This window comes from Pelodiscus sinensis, chromosome 13, assembly GCF_049634645.1.
Source record: "Pelodiscus sinensis isolate JC-2024 chromosome 13, ASM4963464v1, whole genome shotgun sequence".
NCBI classification, from domain to species: Eukaryota; Metazoa; Chordata; order Testudines; family Trionychidae; genus Pelodiscus; species Pelodiscus sinensis.
The window spans coordinates 23803261-23819836 of NC_134723.1; the positions used below are offsets into that span (position 1 = coordinate 23803261).

The following is a 16576-nucleotide window of genomic DNA, read 5'->3' on the forward strand; positions in this document are numbered from 1 at the left end:
CAAATTAACTTTGTAGTGTAGACATACCCTATGACACACAGCAGTTTGTGTAATTCTACCAAAGTGATTTTGGATGGAGGTTACAGCTCCTAGTTATCTTTTTTAAAGCAAGAACACTTCAGAGAATACCATAAGTTGTGAGGGAAGATGCTGTATGGTAATGTATGGTATTGTGAGGGGAATCTTGCTCCAGGGCTTTCTTCACTAGAAAATTGTATCAAGTTAGAACACTGATGAGTTATGCTAACACTCCATTGACCACAATTTTTGCAGTTATGGACAAGTGACGTTTAACATCATGTCAGCAGGTTGTCAGTAAGTTGTAGTGACACCAGAGTTGACCTACAAGCAGCTAACATGATGTTGGATATGACTTATCCCAGTCTATGAGAACTGCAAAGTTATAATCACCATTATATTAGTTCACACAACTCATCAATGTTGTACTCTAACTTGATGTAATTCTCTAGTGAAGATAAGTCCCTAGCAATAGCTCCAAAGTTAGCAGGTTTTGACCTCATTCCGATAGAGCCAAATGCTTAGAGTCCAAAATCTGTCCTCAGATGCACCAATGTAAATGTAGAGTAAGCATGCAGACCTTTGGACATTACCTTTGATGAAACGGGCACTTAGTCACACTTATCAAGCAAAGCAAGTAGCAGCTTGGAAGTCCTATGTCTCCTGCAACCTGCAAGTTGAGCCTATTTCAATTGCCTTGTCAGGTGGTGTAACCTAAGTGATTAGGTGTAATCCCCTACTTGTCCAGCCAGTGCTAATAATTGTCTTCCTGTCTCCTATTCCTGCAGGCTATGCCAGTACATGAACTTCTTGTGGGTAGGTATCTTTGTGAGACCTGGGCCTGTTCTTCAAGTGGCAGTGGTGTAGGTGACTGTGCAGCTGTTACAGCTTATTACAGGAGAGACACACTCTCAGGTCTCTTGTGGAGGTGTTGCCTTTGTTCTTTCCTGTTTGGTTGTTTTCATTATTCTTTCAGAGAGAAAGGCCTTTTGTCTGAGAGCCCAATTTTCTGAGCAGATCTCTTATGTTTTCAACCCACCAAGAAGAACCATATACTTTCTGCAGGGGACAAAGGGATGACACTGGGAGGGGCAAGGAGAGTCACATCTCCTCCCCAGATGCTTGGGAGGGCCACATTCACCAGGGAACCATAGCGGTGAAAGCAGCAGAATGTGGAGCAACTGGGACAGCTCCACTTGGCAGTTCCTCCACCATGGTTGTATCACTCTAGCCCTGCCCCCAGCCCTTCCACGAGGAGTAACGGTAGTTCGGACTAGGAAGCCTAGTCCAAACTACCTAATCCGTGCCGCGTGTAGCCGCACAGCACGGGGTTTGAACAAGCCAGGATTTAAAAATGGCGGCGCCCGGTTTAGGCAAATGAAGCCCGGGAAATTCAAATCCCGGGCTTCATTTGCAAGTGCGGTATGCCTACATTACCCTCCTAGTTCGAACTAGCGGGGTAGTGTAGACATACCCTCATAGAACTAAAATAAAGTCTCCAGGAGAAAACGTGTGTGTCCCTCCTTTTCAACACGTGGTATCATTTCTTGTCCCGTGTATTGGTGTTGACTAGTAGGTTTAGTTGTCTGGCTCATAAATGTATGCAAAAATATTTCCAGATGGCTCTGTTCAAAACATACTTGAAGCAACATCCTTTTTAGTGTAAGCCAGGATTATGACAAACATTTTATTGCTCATTCTTGCAACCCCTCCTCTTCACATGTTTATACTTTGGAACAGGGCTTCTTTATGCAATCACAACTCTTAAAGAAGAGTTGAAGCAGCACGGTTTATTGTGTAGGGCCCCAAGCTGGTGCTGTACCTTATACAGCAATGAGAGGAGTGACTCCAGCACATGTAGACATATTAGCTAGCTCACGTAACAATAGCAGTGAGGCAGCATCAGCAGGGGCTGTACAAGCCCATCTGGGACCCTCAAAATTCATGCAAGCAACTTGCCTGTGCTGCTGTGGCCTCATTGCTATTGTTCTTTGAGCTTCTCAGAGCAAGACTCTGATTACAGTGCAGACATACCCTATTCTGGTAAGGAGACTTGAATTCTATTGCCAACTTGAAAACTGACGCACATGACTTCTGGCCAATCACATTACCCCTGTGAATCTCTTTTCTTTACCACCCTTCAGCTGCCTGGTCTGTTTAAACTGGAGGGCAGATCTAAAGCCCAGGGGCCGGATACAGCCTCTGATTTACTTGGTTCAGCAACCCCTCTCCCAGCACTGGGGAGTCCGTGTTGGTGCTCCAGCCCCACCTGCCGCTCCACCATGGGGCTGGAGCACACAAATCTACTAGCCTGGGCTCTCCTAGACTCAGGTGTGTGAGAGGAATGTGGGGAGAGTCTTTCTGCTTCTCAGTCAGGGGCCACGTCAGTGAGGCTTTGTTTGGTTTTTTTTGCTTCTCATTTGTGTGCAGGCCTGGACTGATTTTTCTGTGGGTCAGCAACCCCTGACCCAAAAAAGAATCCCCGCCCCCAATTTAAATTGTAGGTACTTTAGGGGTTTGTTTCTATTATGTTTGCTTGTACAGCACCTAGCACAATGGGTTTCTAATTTCAGTTGTAGCCTCTGGGCTAGGAATGTAAGATCCTTGTTAATCAGTTAAACTTTAGGTTTAACCAGTTAACCAATTAAGCAGCATCCTGCTCCTGCCCCTCACCCTGGTGTGAGGGGCTGCTTCTGCTGGCCCCTCCTCTCCCTCATGCAGGGATGAAGGGCTAGCTTCTGCTCCCCACCCATCCACATGGAGGGTGGCTCCCAGTCCCCATGGGGCTGGAGCAGCCTTCTGCCCATGGTGGGCCACAGGTGGGGTTCTGCTCCTAGATACAGTTAGGGGGATGCTTATCACTTAACCAGTTACCCATTCACATCCCTACTCTGGACACTGCTGAAATAATGTGACTATTATTTTGATCCTGTTGAAATCAATGGGCATTTAGCCCATTGGCAGCACCTTTCTTTTCCTCCACTTAATCGTCATAGGATTCTTGCAAACCTCTTTTCGGACTACCACTGCTTGTCAGGCATTTTTAGGCACTCTGGATGAAGAACATATACATTCAACTGGATTGAGCAAAATTAATGTTTTCCAGTTGGATTGAAAGCCTGGGAAAGCTGAGGTGCAGGTGTGCCGGTAGCTCCCACAAACCCAGGTGCTTTAATAATAGGATGGAGCTGGCAGTCAAACATAAAGGCTCCTCTTGGGGGAGAGGGAGGGAATTTAGTTTCATGTACTCAAGGAGGAAGGCCAGCAGTTGCCAAGCACATGCAACATGGGAAACAAGGGGATTCGTGGAGTGTGGCGGGTTTTAAGGGTGCGAGCCTCGCACCCCCGAATCCCCCCGGACTGAGCCGGCGGGCTGGGGTGGGGCTCCGCGAACCCACCGCCTTCCAAATGCCCAGTTGTCCCGCCCCCGGGGGTTCGCGGGCAAGTCCGGCCCCGGGTGCGATCACCCCTTGCCCCAAGTAGGGCCGAGGGGGTTCAGCGGACCCGGACCTGTAACGTCCCGGGCGGCCCCCGGCCGGGGGCCCGACCGGGGCTCTTGAGCCGTCCCTCTACTCTTTGCCCCCTTGCTTTGTTGCCCCTCTTCGCGGGGAAGGGGAGGGGTGTTGCGTTCGACCGTCGCTGCCTTTTGGGCTTGCGCCGAGGTCGGGGTGTGGGGGGGAGTGGGGGACCCGGGCCCGCCCTCACCACCGGGTCCCAGCCCGAGGCCCTAAGTGAGATGGGGGCTTTAAGGCGCTCCCCTCACGGCAGGCGGGGCAGCCGCCCGAAACTCGCCTGCCCACGGGCGCCAAAACGGCCCCGCCTCGGACTCCTTCCACCCCCGATGCTCCGGCCCACTGGGCCGGGGCAGAGTCGGGTCACTTACCCCGTCGTAGCCGCCGGGTTCGTCCCAAAGCGAGCCTCCAACTGCCGGGGTCGTCTCCCTTGGTCGCCCGGAAGGCCGGGTGCTTGGGGTGCCGGGAAGCCAGGGTGGCTGCCCGCTCGCTTCCCCCTTCTTGGGCGTCCCGGTGCCCTTGTTATGGGCGCAGCCGGGTGACGTCGGAGCCGTCAGCCCCGCCCCCTCCGGCGGATCCCCGCGCGGCTCCGGCCGGAGCGTGCCTGCGGCTCCTGCCCGGGGCGCGAACCGGGGCGCCCGCGCCGGACGTCTCCCGGGCCCCCGGTGCTTCCCCCGTCCCCTCCGGCGCGCGCCCGCCCCCGCCTTTAGCCGCTGCGGGGCCGGCGGCGCCGCGCCGAGCGGCTCCTGGCCGTCCTTGGCCGCCGCTTCCGGTCGGAGCGGGGGGGCCTCCCCCGCCCCTAGTGCGGACCCTACCGGGTCCGTCACACACCTCCCCCCTTTGGAAGGGTCGCCGTCCGGGGGGGGTCCTCCTATCCGGGAAAAGAAGTCTGCGTTAAGGTGGGTGGCCCCGGGTCGGTGCACTATTTCAAAGCAATAGGGCTGCAGGGCTAGGTACCACCGCATAATCCGCGCATTGGTCTCTTTCATGGAGTTAAGCCAGACCAGTGGAGCGTGGTCCGTCACCAATTTGAATTTATTCCCCCACAAATAGTATCGCAAGGAGTCCACCGCCCATTTTACCGCCAATGCCTCCTTCTCAATGGTTGCGTAAGCTCGCTCCCGGGGCAGCAACTTGCGGCTAAGGTATAAGATGGGGTGGTCCCCATCTGGTCCCTCCTGCGTCAGTACGGCGCCAAGTCCCACCTCGGAGGCATCTGTATAAAGAATGAAGGGTTCATCAAAGTCTGGCTGCCTTAACACGGGGGCGGCGGCTAGTTTTTCTTTTAGCGTATAAAAAGCCCGCTCCGCCTGCGGGTTCCAACGTACTTTGGTGGGCTCTGAATTTCGTATCAGTTCAGTTAGGGGGGTCGCCACCGACGCGAACTGAGGTACGAACTTTCTGTAATATCCCGCGAGTCCCAAGAACTGGCGGACCTGTTTCTTGGTCGCCGGGATGGGGTATTCCCTCAGTGCCTGCACTTTGCTGAAGATAGGTTTTAGCCTCCCCCTCCCCACCGTGTATCCCAGGTAAGAAACCTCATGCTGCGCGAAGCGGCATTTTTTTGGGTTGGCAGTGAGGCCGGCCTTCTGTAAGGCTGACAATACCGTTCGTAAATGTCCCAGGTGCTCTTCCCATGTCCGACTATAGATGACGATATCGTCGATGTAGGCGGCGGTGAACTCGGCGTAGGGGGCCAACACCCGGTCCATCACTCTTTGGAAGGTCGCCGCTGCCCCGTGGAGTCCGAACGGCATCGTCCGGAACTGGAACAAGCCGAACGGAGTCGAAAAGGCGGTCTTCTCTTGGGCCTGGGGGTCTAACGGAATTTGCCAATATCCCTTAGACAAGTCCAGTGTCGATATGTAGACCGCTTGCCCCAGCCGCTCTAACAGTTCGTCCACCCTTGGCATGGGGTACGCGTCGAACCGGGATATAGCGTTGACCTTCCGGAAGTCTATGCAGAAGCGTGTGGAGCCGTCCGCCTTGGGGACTAATACGATGGGACTGCGCCACTCGCTCACCGATTCCTCTATAACCCCCCATTGCCGCATCAACTGAATTTCCCGCCTTACGGTGTCCCACGCCTTTCGGGGGAGAGGGCGCAGAGGTTCCCGCACGGTTCGGCCTACCTCTGTGACGATCTGATGGACCCCCATCATGGTTCGGCCCGGGCGCGATGTGAGCGTCTCCTGGTACTGGTGGAGGAGGCTCCGCAGTTGCCCCTGCTGGGCAGGAGTCAGTTCGGGGTTCAGGCTAGCCTCTACGGGCCCCGTCTCGGTTCCTCCCCATGGTCCTAGGTCCTCCTCCTCGGACGGGGGTGCGATCAGCAGGGTGTCCCGGGGTACCCATTTCTTCAATAGATTAACGTGAAAGAGTTGGGTCCCCTGGCGTCGGCCCGACAGTCTGATCTCGTAGTCGACCTCCCCCACTTTCTTGATAACCTCAAAGGGGCCTTGCCATTGCGCCAGGAGCTTCGACTCTTTTGTGGGTAAGAGTAGCATAACCCGGTCCCCCGGTTGGAACTCCCGACGTCGCGCGTTAGCGTCGTAGTACCTGGCTTGGCGATGTTGGGCGTCTTCCAGGTTCCGTCGGGCGTACTCCCCCAGCCGGCTCAGCTTCTCCCGGAGCTGCGTAATGTACTGCACTGTCCCTCGTCCGGTAGAAGCTTGGTTCTCCCATCCTTCCTTCAGGAGGTCCAGAATCCCGCGGCACCGGCGGCCGTACAGCAGCTCAAAGGGGGAGAAACCCGTGGAGGCTTGCGGGACCTCCCGCACTGCAAACATCAGGCTAGGTAACATCAAATCCCACCCCCGGGGGTCTTCCAGCACGAATCGGCGTAGCATTTCCTTGAGCGTTTTGTTGAACCGCTCAACTAATCCATCGGTTTGGGGGTGGTAGACTGAGGTCCGCAGCCGGTGGATTTTTAACATCTTGCACAACTCCTTAATGACCCTGGAGGTTACATTCGGGCCCTGGTCCGTAAGGATGGCCTGGGGTAGCCCTACCCTAGAGAAGATCCGGAGCAGTTCCCGCGCTAACGTCGGGGCTTTTGTGTTCCTTAACGGGATCGCCTCGGGGTACCGGGTGGCGTAATCGACAACTACCATAATGTAACGGTGCCCCCGCCCCGAGGGTTCCAGTGGCCCTACCAGGTCCATGGCAATCCGTTCAAACGGTACCGCCACTATTGGCATGGGGACAAGGGGGGCTTTTGGTACTCTGGCTGGGGCCGTCCTCTGGCATTCCGGGCAGGAGTCACAAAAGTCTCGCACAGCCCTGAAAATGCCGGGCCAGAAAAACCGCTGCAGGACCCGGTCTAAGGTTTTCTCCCGCCCGAGATGCCCTGCCCATGGGACGGCGTGCCCCAATTCCAGGACTTCCCGCCGGAAGCGGGTGGGGACCACGAGTTGTTTCCGTACCCCCCCTGCGGCCTCCCTCGTGACCCGGTATAGGCGGTCACCCCATACCTGGAACTGTGGTCCCTGCGGTGCCCTCTCTTCGCCCTGCCTTTGCTCGTCAGGGGTGCCCGCTTGGTCCCAGGCATGTTGGAGGGTGGGGTCCATCCGTTGCTCGGTCAGGAAGTCCGGCGCTGTCTCGAGCTCCAGGCAGATCGCTCTCTCCTTCTCTGCTGCTGCCGGTGTCAAGTCGCCAGCCGCCCCCTCTCGGCCTCCTTCCTCCGCCGGAGGGTCCTGTCCTTTTAGGAACAGCTCGAACCCGGGCCAGTCGCGGCCGATGAGGACGGGGTACGGCAAGGTTTTGGCCTTCCCTATCGGCCACACCCGGTCCTGTCCCCCCCCGGTCAGGCGGAGTTGGACCGTGGGGTACGCCTTCACGTCCCCGTGGACGCACCTCATCCACACGGGCTCGCCTTCTGGGTATCCAGGGGGGACGAGGTCAGCCCTCACGAGTGTGACGGTGGAGCCCGAATCCACCAATGCCTGCACGGGGCGGCCCTCGAGCCACACTCGATGGACCAAGGGACCCCCTCTGGTTCCCCCGTCCCCTCGGGGCTCGGCCGCCGTCCCCTGGCTTAGGGTGCAGTCCATTAGGGGACATTCCCGCTTAAAATGCCCCTCCTGCCCGCACTGGAAGCAGGGCCCTCTTCCTCCTGGACGGACCTCCCGTGGCCCCCCTTCGGGCCGCCGCTCCGCGTCTGTTCTCTCGGGTGGGGGCCGGGGCCAGACCGGGGCCAACCGGGGGGGGGTATCGCGTCCCCTGCGCCCCCCCGATGAGGGTTCTCCCCCTGGAGGCTTCCCCTGGGGCCGGGACCCCCCTACCTTCGGGGTGGGCGGGTTGGCCCGTCCGGCGCCGCCCTCTTCCCTCTCCGCGAGGAGATGGGCTTCCATCAGCGTGACGGCCTCATTGAGCGTTGCGGGCTGATTCCGGCGGACCCACCTTTGTCCGTCCCTCGGTAAAATGTGGATGAATTGCTCCATCACCACCATTTCTGAGACCTGGCTGCCCGTCTTGTGCTCGGGCTCTAGCCACCGGTTGGCCCATTCTTTTAGTCGCTGGGCTACCGCCCGAGGCCGGTCGCCACCTCTAAACACCTCCTGCCGAAACTTCTGCCTGCAAGTCTCGGGAGAGTGCCCCACCTGATCGAGAATCGCCTCGCGGACCTTCGGATAGTTCAAGGCGTCCGCTACGGCCAGGCTGCGGTAGGCGAGTTGGGCGGGCCCGCTTAAGTAGGGGGCCAACAGCGTCGCCCATTGGTCCGGCGGCCACCGGGCGGCCGTCGCCACCCTTTCAAAAGTCGTTAAGAATGCTTCTGGGTCGTCCTGAGGTCCCAACTTCGTCAGGCGCAGGGGCAAGTTGGGTCCTTCGCCCGATGTCCCCGGGGCTCCGGCCGGGGTTCCCCATCGCCTCTCCACTGTCTGCCGCCACCGCTCCTGTTGGGCTGCTAATTCTTGGATCAGCAGCCTCTGATGTTCCTGGAACTGCGTGGTCAGCTGTTGGACTAGTTGGGCCTGTTGTTCTTGCTGGGCCTGGCGTTGCTGCTGCTGGTTCTCACTGAACCATTCGAGGAACGGTCGAGGCTCCATCGGGTCGCCCGTTCCTTCTTCGCCCCACGCGGGCTCTGTCGGCCGGTTGGCCTGTTCACGTTCGTCTATGGGGAGGGAACTACCTCGATGCCCACATTCTCCACCAGTGTGGCGGGTTTTAAGGGTGCGAGCCTCGCACCCCCGAATCCCCCCGGACTGAGCCGGCGGGCTGGGGTGGGGCTCCGCGAACCCACCGCCTTCCAAATGCCCAGTTGTCCCGCCCCCGGGGGTTCGCGGGCAAGTCCGGCCCCGGGTGCGATCACCCCTTGCCCCAAGTAGGGCCGAGGGGGTTCAGCGGACCCGGACCTGTAACGTCCCGGGCGGCCCCCGGCCGGGGGCCCGACCGGGGCTCTTGAGCCGTCCCTCTACTCTTTGCCCCCTTGCTTTGTTGCCCCTCTTCGCGGGGAAGGGGAGGGGTGTTGCGTTCGACCGTCGCTGCCTTTTGGGCTTGCGCCGAGGTCGGGGTGTGGGGGGGAGTGGGGGACCCGGGCCCGCCCTCACCACCGGGTCCCAGCCCGAGGCCCTAAGTGAGATGGGGGCTTTAAGGCGCTCCCCTCACGGCAGGCGGGGCAGCCGCCCGAAACTCGCCTGCCCACGGGCGCCAAAACGGCCCCGCCTCGGACTCCTTCCACCCCCGATGCTCCGGCCCACTGGGCCGGGGCAGAGTCGGGTCACTTACCCCGTCGTAGCCGCCGGGTTCGTCCCAAAGCGAGCCTCCAACTGCCGGGGTCGTCTCCCTTGGTCGCCCGGAAGGCCGGGTGCTTGGGGTGCCGGGAAGCCAGGGTGGCTGCCCGCTCGCTTCCCCCTTCTTGGGCGTCCCGGTGCCCTTGTTATGGGCGCAGCCGGGTGACGTCGGAGCCGTCAGCCCCGCCCCCTCCGGCGGATCCCCGCGCGGCTCCGGCCGGAGCGTGCCTGCGGCTCCTGCCCGGGGCGCGAACCGGGGCGCCCGCGCCGGACGTCTCCCGGGCCCCCGGTGCTTCCCCCGTCCCCTCCGGCGCGCGCCCGCCCCCGCCTTTAGCCGCTGCGGGGCCGGCGGCGCCGCGCCGAGCGGCTCCTGGCCGTCCTTGGCCGCCGCTTCCGGTCGGAGCGGGGGGGCCTCCCCCGCCCCTAGTGCGGACCCTACCGGGTCCGTCACACGGAGCATAAAAATTCCTGCAGGCTTAATTAGTGAAAGACTGACAAAAATAAGCTGGGCCTCTCACATCAAATACATGATAGCATCCTGCGGACCTCTTAAGCCATCCCCTGGGTCTGCTGCTGTGGCCGTCAGCAGTGGAGGTGTCTGTGGAAGTCGCATTGTTGCTGTTGTGTGGGGGATTGCAAATGTGGTCACAAACAAAGCTGTTATTTCTTAAAAAGTATTAAGGTGGTTTACATATTGATAAACCTCTTGTGCCTTCTATCTGTGTGTGTGTATGAGAGAGAGAGAGAATACAGAGTTTGTCAGGGGGCGAGAGCAGCACATCTAAGGCCTCTGTTTATCCCCAGAACAGCTATTGCATGAGACGAGCCACTGCTGTCCTTCATCTCAGAGAATAGTTTGGACCCATTCAGTTTTTGGCTTCTTTACTGAAACTGCCCACCAAGGAGCCTTTTTTGTGGACGTGGCCTCTGGGAGCTAAATGGAGACCACCACGCTTATTTCATGCAAGCCATGTAATGACAATTTTTTTTAATGGCAATTCAGTCAAGATTGGAACTGATGACTTAAAGGGGAGAGATGCTCTATCTCACCAAGCCCTTGACCTACATATTCCTGCTGCTTATTAACTCTTTGGCATCATCATTGTCCACAATGGTGACTGAATTGCAAATTGTCTAGTGATTTGGGCAAAACAGCAGTGGGGAGGGGAGTCCAGTCTTTAAACCAGCGGTCACCAGACTGGAACCTCTGAAGGGTGAGCCTGACTGGATTGGCCAGGAGGCTATCAAGTGCCGGCACATCATCTGCCCTTGCCTCCATAGCTGTGCTGCTCTTGACCTTGGAGCTGCCCTTTGGGAACCTGCTGCTTGCTATGCAGGGTGGGGGAGGCACAAGAGAGGGTGCTGTTGTCAAAGTGTCCTTCTCACCTCCATCACTGTACCCCATCTCCACCAATTGAGCAAGGTGGGGCCTCGAAGAGGGAGTGGGGCAGGGTCTTGAAGAAGGGGCAGAGGAGGTGAGGCAAAGGTATTTGAGTTTGAGGTAGACCCTGGATTGGCTTACATTAAAAAAGTGATCTTGTGCTTAAAAAATTGGAGACCACTTCTCTGAAGGAATATGTCTGTGCAGCATACACAGTGCTGGGAGGGACGGGGACATAGTGCACTTTTAACTGGCTCCATAGCAACTGCTCCAATTCATACCTGGCTTAAAGCTGCTTTTGTACCCTGCTTGGTGAGCCCTGCTGAGCACTCATCAGCTGCAGCTCAGGATCAAATCAAAACTGATCCCTGTGTCCCTTGTAAGCATCCCTCTCACGTGTGTCAAAAATTCTGTTTCTTTTCAGTCTTCTTTTCTCAAGATGTAATCTACCCAGTAACACATAAAATGCCTTTTGTGACTTTGTCTTTCACCCCAGTGTGCGCAGTGGCCTTGCAGCTTTCAACTTTTAAAATGCTTCCTTACCAGCCATTCAATTCCATTTGTTTTATGATTCTTTAAATTACAGCCATGATCACTGTGAATAATTCATGTGCATGAAGTGATTTGAACAGCCCTGGGACTCTTTGGCTAATTCCAGAGCTGCTGAAGGGCAAATTGTCCTTCTTGGCACTGAGTATTTTTCACAAAAAAATGCCAGTTTTGTATTCATTTTTCCTGAAATTTCCAAACTGGGCCACTACAGGACACCTGGGTGCCACTTATACCCTCAATAGAAAGTTTAAATGGGACTTAATTGATGCTTGGGCCCCATGCAAAGCCTGTTCTTGGGTGTGAATTTAATCCTCTAAGTTTTCTCCATCAAAAAGCTGCCAAGCAACGGTGAGTGTGGTCCAGAGAATCCTCACTGTTAGCAAATCATGATTTTGTTCTGCATTCCCAGATCCACACAGGGCAGTATGTTTGCCTTGAGTTTTTGGTATTTTATGTTACTTTGGAAGTAACTCATTATTGTTATCTGTAACTGTCTTTCATCATCCCTGTCCATTTCCATGACTATCACCAGAGCCAAAGCCATTTACACTGGCCCAGATGTCTTAACATAAAGGTGTCTTTAATTCATATGAAAATAAATGCTCTGTTAAATAGAAGCTGACTCAAGGGTCACTAGCTAGCTTGGACGAACATCTGGGTTCCCTAGTGTTTCTACTGACCTTAGAGGTTCGCTCGTCTCTGTGAGGTGTCACCCAATTAATTTAGATTTGGTGGGAATGATTGAAATGAAGGCAATTCAGATCATAAGCCCTGTGGATCAGGGACTTGTCTAATACCTGATGTTTCTACAGCACCTAGAGCAATGGGTCTAACCTTGGTTGCTCCTCAGATACTACTGTAATAAGCATGACTGTTAATAATAATACATGACATTTCCTACAGCACAGCGTAGGTGTGTGTGTAACAAGGGGCACAAGGGATTGTGTGTAGAAATATAAAATAAAAAGTGATTTGCTGGATAGGAAGGGAGCCCTGATCCTTTGTTACTGCAAGAACTGCTGGGCAGTTTGCCATTCCTCCATCCTAGAAGCAGCAGGAAGGCCACATGAATTTACTTACTATTAAGTCTTCTCAGACCCATCTTTCTTGCCCACATCCTGTCCCTATTTTTCCCCGGTGTAGGATATAAATAGGGATACTCAGAGAACTTAACTTCTGCTTAGTGCTGAGGACTATGCTTGGTGCTTAGCCAGGTGCAGACTCAGCTTGCAGCTGCACTGAAGTGAATTTTAACTGTCTTGTGCTCTGTGCTTCACTTTGGGCAAGGATCTGCAGGATCAATGCCAAAGAGAGGAATCCTAGTCTATCTTTGCATGGCAACACTGGGCAGAGGACCACCCGTGGCAAGGAACATTAGGCTCTGCTTTCAGCTGTGCATAGGACTGGGCATGCAAATACTTCCTCACAAAGAAAGTGAGCTGCTGTACCTTGCTCTTGTGGTTTTATTCCTAAGCACCAATACTCCTTGTTGAAGCTCACATCAATGGAACCTGTACACAGTAGGCTATGTAACAGCGGTGGCCACAGAGCTTTCTTTTGGAACTCCCTGTCTCGATGATGCTGACACGGTTACAAAGTTGGTCTCTAAAGGCAGTCTCTTTAGAATTGGCATGGACAGGCCACCAATTATCGGAGGTCTGGGAAGGGAGCATTGTGGGAATGGCTGCCAGGAGAAATTTGGAACTGCTCAAGGGTAAATTGGTTACTACTCCATGACGGGTTGGTCTGGTGAAGATGTACGTTACACTTAGGAGATTTTCCTGAAATGTCCCTCTTTCCCCACCACCTCACAAATTTCTACGTGTCCAGTTCCATGTTAGGCCACTGAACGAAAGGAGGTTTAAATCAGAAAATGTGTGTATTTTTGTGGTACCATTTACTGATATGTGGAAGTTTATCTGTAGTCACTAATTCCTCTCAGTTGAATCAATGTTTAAGCAGCTTTAAATTGTCACTGATGGAAGTCACTGATGAAGCCTCCACAAACGTCAGTATGGCCAGGGTTTGGCCCTTGGCATGTTAAGAAATATAACCTTAAAATCCATTTGTATTGCTAATCACATTCTTCTGTTCTCTTTCCTTAGTCCCATGAAGAAAATCCTCTGAAGACAATGGAGCTGTGACACTCTACTGGAACTATGGAAATTATAGAGGATTGCCAGCATGCTCCTGCTGGGCTGGTGCCAAATGGATACATGAACAAGATTTTTCAAGCCAATCCAGACGATGGGAGCACTGAGACATTAACGATTTGTGACCTTCAACACTGCAACTCCAATGGCACTCACCAAAATGCAAGGGAAGGGGCATCCAGGTATAAGAAGAAAACCAAGGGCAACCGGATTTGGAACTTTGTTAGCCGAAGGAAAGGTCCCTCCATGAATAACAAAAGACCCCAGTCCATGATTCTGCTAGGAGAAACCTCAGAGACCTTTGAACAAAAACACAAGATGTCCTTCATGGAGAGAGTGAGGTCCTTTAAAAAGCTAAGAACCTCCAGCATGTCTAAGAATGTGGATTTGAAATCCTCCAAAGCCAGGGTTTCCTGCATCACTGAGGAGGACCAGGAGGACAGAGACCAAAGGGCTGTGTATAGGGTTAAAAAACTAGCTGACAGTCAGAGGCCTTTTCGTCATTCGTATGCAGGGTACATCGATGATTTGGATTCTTCTTTTGAAGACGTAGAGTTAAATGTCAGCATTCCAGAAATTAATGCCAATGAAAATAAGTGGCTCAGGGATATTAGTACCAGAATACACAGTGAAGATAACGATAGTAACTGCCATAAAATGTCAGCTAGAAAGAGCAAGATTTTGAATTTTGAAAACTCTAAGAGTTCTGCGATTACAGAAAGGGACAATCAAAAGAAGTGTCCCATGCTTCCCGAAGAGAGCAGGAGAGGAAAAAGCTCCGATGTCTGGAGCTATCTGAAGGGAATTTCGTTATCTAGCAAAGATAATTCAAAGTTGCTAGATCAAAGTGTGGAAACCAGTTTCCAGAACTTAGAACATATAACTGATCATTCTGCTTCTTTTTTTGACTTTGATACAAGATACGAGGAGAATCTTAGCCAACCCAAAAAATTAAACAGTGAAATGAAATCCAGCCACTTTGGTGGTGTTCTTCGGTTCTTTAACAATGTGGCTGAGGCAGCTAGGAAGTGGCGAGGCTCTTCACGGACATATTCACAGGGAGAGCAAAAACTTCAGTCAAATTTCAGAAGTCAGAGGCAGGATGCCTCTTCCCACAAAGAGTCTTTGGTTATTGAGAATGAAAATGCCAGGGTTTTCTCTTCAATGGGAGAGTCACTGCAGTCTCCAGATTCTGGGATCTGGGATAATCACAGTTCTGAGAGCTCAACAGGAAAAGAGCTGCCTCAGCAAAGCGTAGAAGCAGAGTTATCTCAAGAGATCAGCAGCTCTGCTCTGAATAGTGAGAATGATAGTTTTAATGAAACATCCCTTCCCTGCTTTGGGCCAGGTCCATATACCTCCCCACTGCCAGAACCTCCAGATGACTGTTATACTCTGTTAAGCACACCAGGCCTAGCTGTGGCTGCATCACAGTTTCCAGACATTCCTGTCACTGAATTAGATGCTCAGGACCCGGGCAGCTCTCCGGTGGGGAATGCTCAGGACCCAGGCAGCTCTCTGTCAGGGGATGCTCGGGACCTGGGTACTACTCTGGTGGGGGATACTCAGGAACTTGGAAATACTGAGTTATATTTTCAAGACAGGGCTAAAACTAAACTGGGTATTCAGGAACTGAGTAACACTGAAGAGTATAATCAGAACACTAGGTGTACTCCAGGGAATATTCAGGACTTGGACAAGAGTCAGTCACAGTCTCAAGATCTTTCTAAAAGTAAACTGGATATTCAACCTGTGGACAGTGCTCTGGTTGGTCCACAAGGCCTCTCTGCAGCTTCTCTTTTAAAACATGCAACGGATAACGAGCAAGCTTTAGAGCTGAAGGATTCTTCGTTCAAAGAACACGAAATAAGTTTACCAGTAGAGCAAATTTCCATGGAGAGGCCAGACAAAGTAAATCACCTAAAGTATAATAAAGTGTGCCATCAGATCCAGATGAGCCTCTGTACAATTGTCTCCTTCAGGGAGCTCAACAATGGAAAGGTATGCCCGATCTTCATTGTAACACTGTCACAATAAGACACTATCAAATTATTATTTTAAAATACTCCCCCGCTGGGTAGAAGGTCTGCAGACAAAACTGGTTTGGATATAGTTATCTGACCTTTCAATTCAATTAGACCTTTACATCTTAGATGGATGAGGGCAGTGGTCACATCTTATAAAACAGACAAAAAGGAGACAGTAGGCTGATGGTATCTTTAAGCTACTTGTTTTCGAACTGTTTGGCCACATTACTCATGTCAATGTGCCTGAGCAAGAGCAGCTATGGCAAAATAGTCCCAGCATAGAGAGAAATTTCATAGTTATTTTCAAAAAGCATCTTTAGTTTTCACCCCTTCATTTACTTCATGCAAATATTTGACTTAACACTGTGCAACGTGTTGATTTTAAACATTAAAAAAAAAATTAAAATGGTGCACATAACATGGATTTAAAACTGGCTAGCTGATAGGTCTCAAAATGTAACTGTAAATGTGAGAATTATCACCAAGAGATTGTGTTTCCCATGGAGTCTCACAGGGTTTGGTTCTTGGTCCTGCACTAATTAACATTTTATCAATAACTAGGAAACCACCCCCTGCAAAATGCTGAATAAAGTTGGCAGGTGGCACAAAAATGGGGGGAATAGTAAATAATGAAAAGGACAGGTCTTTTGACTTGAGAAATCTGGATCACTTGAAAAACTGGTCACAAGCAGTGTTTTAATACAGCTAAATGTAAATGCATATGTTTAGGAACAGGGTATGTAGGCTATACTTACAGGATGGGGAATCCCAGGAAGCAGTGACTGTGTACAAAATTTTGGTGTTGTGGTGGATAATCATCTGAACTCCTAGAGCAAAGTGTGGCCAAAACAGCTAATGCAATCCTAGGGTGCATAAACAGAGGTCTCTTCAATAGGAGCATATGGGTTACCTTACCTCTTTATTGGTACTGATGTGACTGCTGCTGGAATTCTGTGGCCAGGTCTGGCATCTGCATTTTAAGAAGTGTGTTTGATAAAATTGAAAAGGGTTTCAGCCACAAGAATGATCAAAGGAGAAAACATGCCTAATAGTGACAGACTAAAAAATCTCAAGCAATTTAGCTTAATAAAGAGATGGTTGAGGGGTTACAGTCTATTTGTTTCAAAATAGGGAACAAATATTTAATAATGAGCTGTTCAATATAGTAGAGAAAGATATATCATGATCCAGAAGCTCAAAGTTG

At 52.5% G+C, this 16576-nt stretch overlaps 2 protein-coding genes across 9 annotated transcripts in view; one reads left to right on the forward strand and one right to left on the reverse strand.

Annotated features, from left to right (window-relative positions):
* The window catches only part of ARHGEF9 (Cdc42 guanine nucleotide exchange factor 9), a 419582-nt gene that overhangs the window by 93402 nt on the left and 309604 nt on the right, over window positions 1-16576 (forward strand). For 6 of the 7 annotated variants that reach the window (XM_075940846.1, XM_075940848.1, XM_075940845.1 and 3 more), the window contains exon 2: window positions 13298-15346. The exons of the other annotated variant lie outside the window; for it this stretch is intronic. In XM_075940846.1, the coding sequence (XP_075796961.1) occupies window positions 13352-15346 (1995 nt within the window). In that variant the 5' untranslated portion in view covers window positions 13298-13351. The remainder of the gene's footprint in view (window positions 1-13297; window positions 15347-16576) is intronic. 7 annotated transcript variants of the gene reach the window in all.
* On the reverse strand, window positions 5213-9604 carry LOC142831222 (uncharacterized). Of its 2 annotated transcripts, XR_012906892.1 has the most exons (3): window positions 6087-9604; window positions 5663-5884; window positions 5213-5349 (listed from the first exon to the last, which is right to left on the reverse strand). XR_012906892.1 is itself a non-coding variant. In XM_075940844.1 (2 exons), the coding sequence occupies exons 1-2, from the start codon at window positions 8573-8575 to the stop codon at window positions 5857-5859; spliced, it is 2517 nt and encodes an 838-aa protein (XP_075796959.1). In that variant the 5' UTR covers window positions 8576-9604; the 3' UTR covers window positions 5435-5856. The 2 variants fall into 2 exon arrangements, 1 of the variants encoding a protein (XP_075796959.1); XM_075940844.1 differs by lacking the exon at window positions 5213-5349 and having other exon boundaries at window positions 5435-5884.

What these genes read in the sequence shown, in the direction of transcription:
- LOC142831222 (XM_075940844.1), bottom strand. Translation starts at nt 8,575, where the DNA reads ATGGAGCCTCGACCGTTCCTCGAATGGTTCAGTGAGAACCAGCAGCAG. An exon ending in GCCCAACATCGCCAAGCCAG is followed by an intron (nt 5,885 to 6,086) that starts GTACTACGACGC and finishes AATCTATTGAAG; the next exon opens with AAATGGGTACCCCGGGACAC.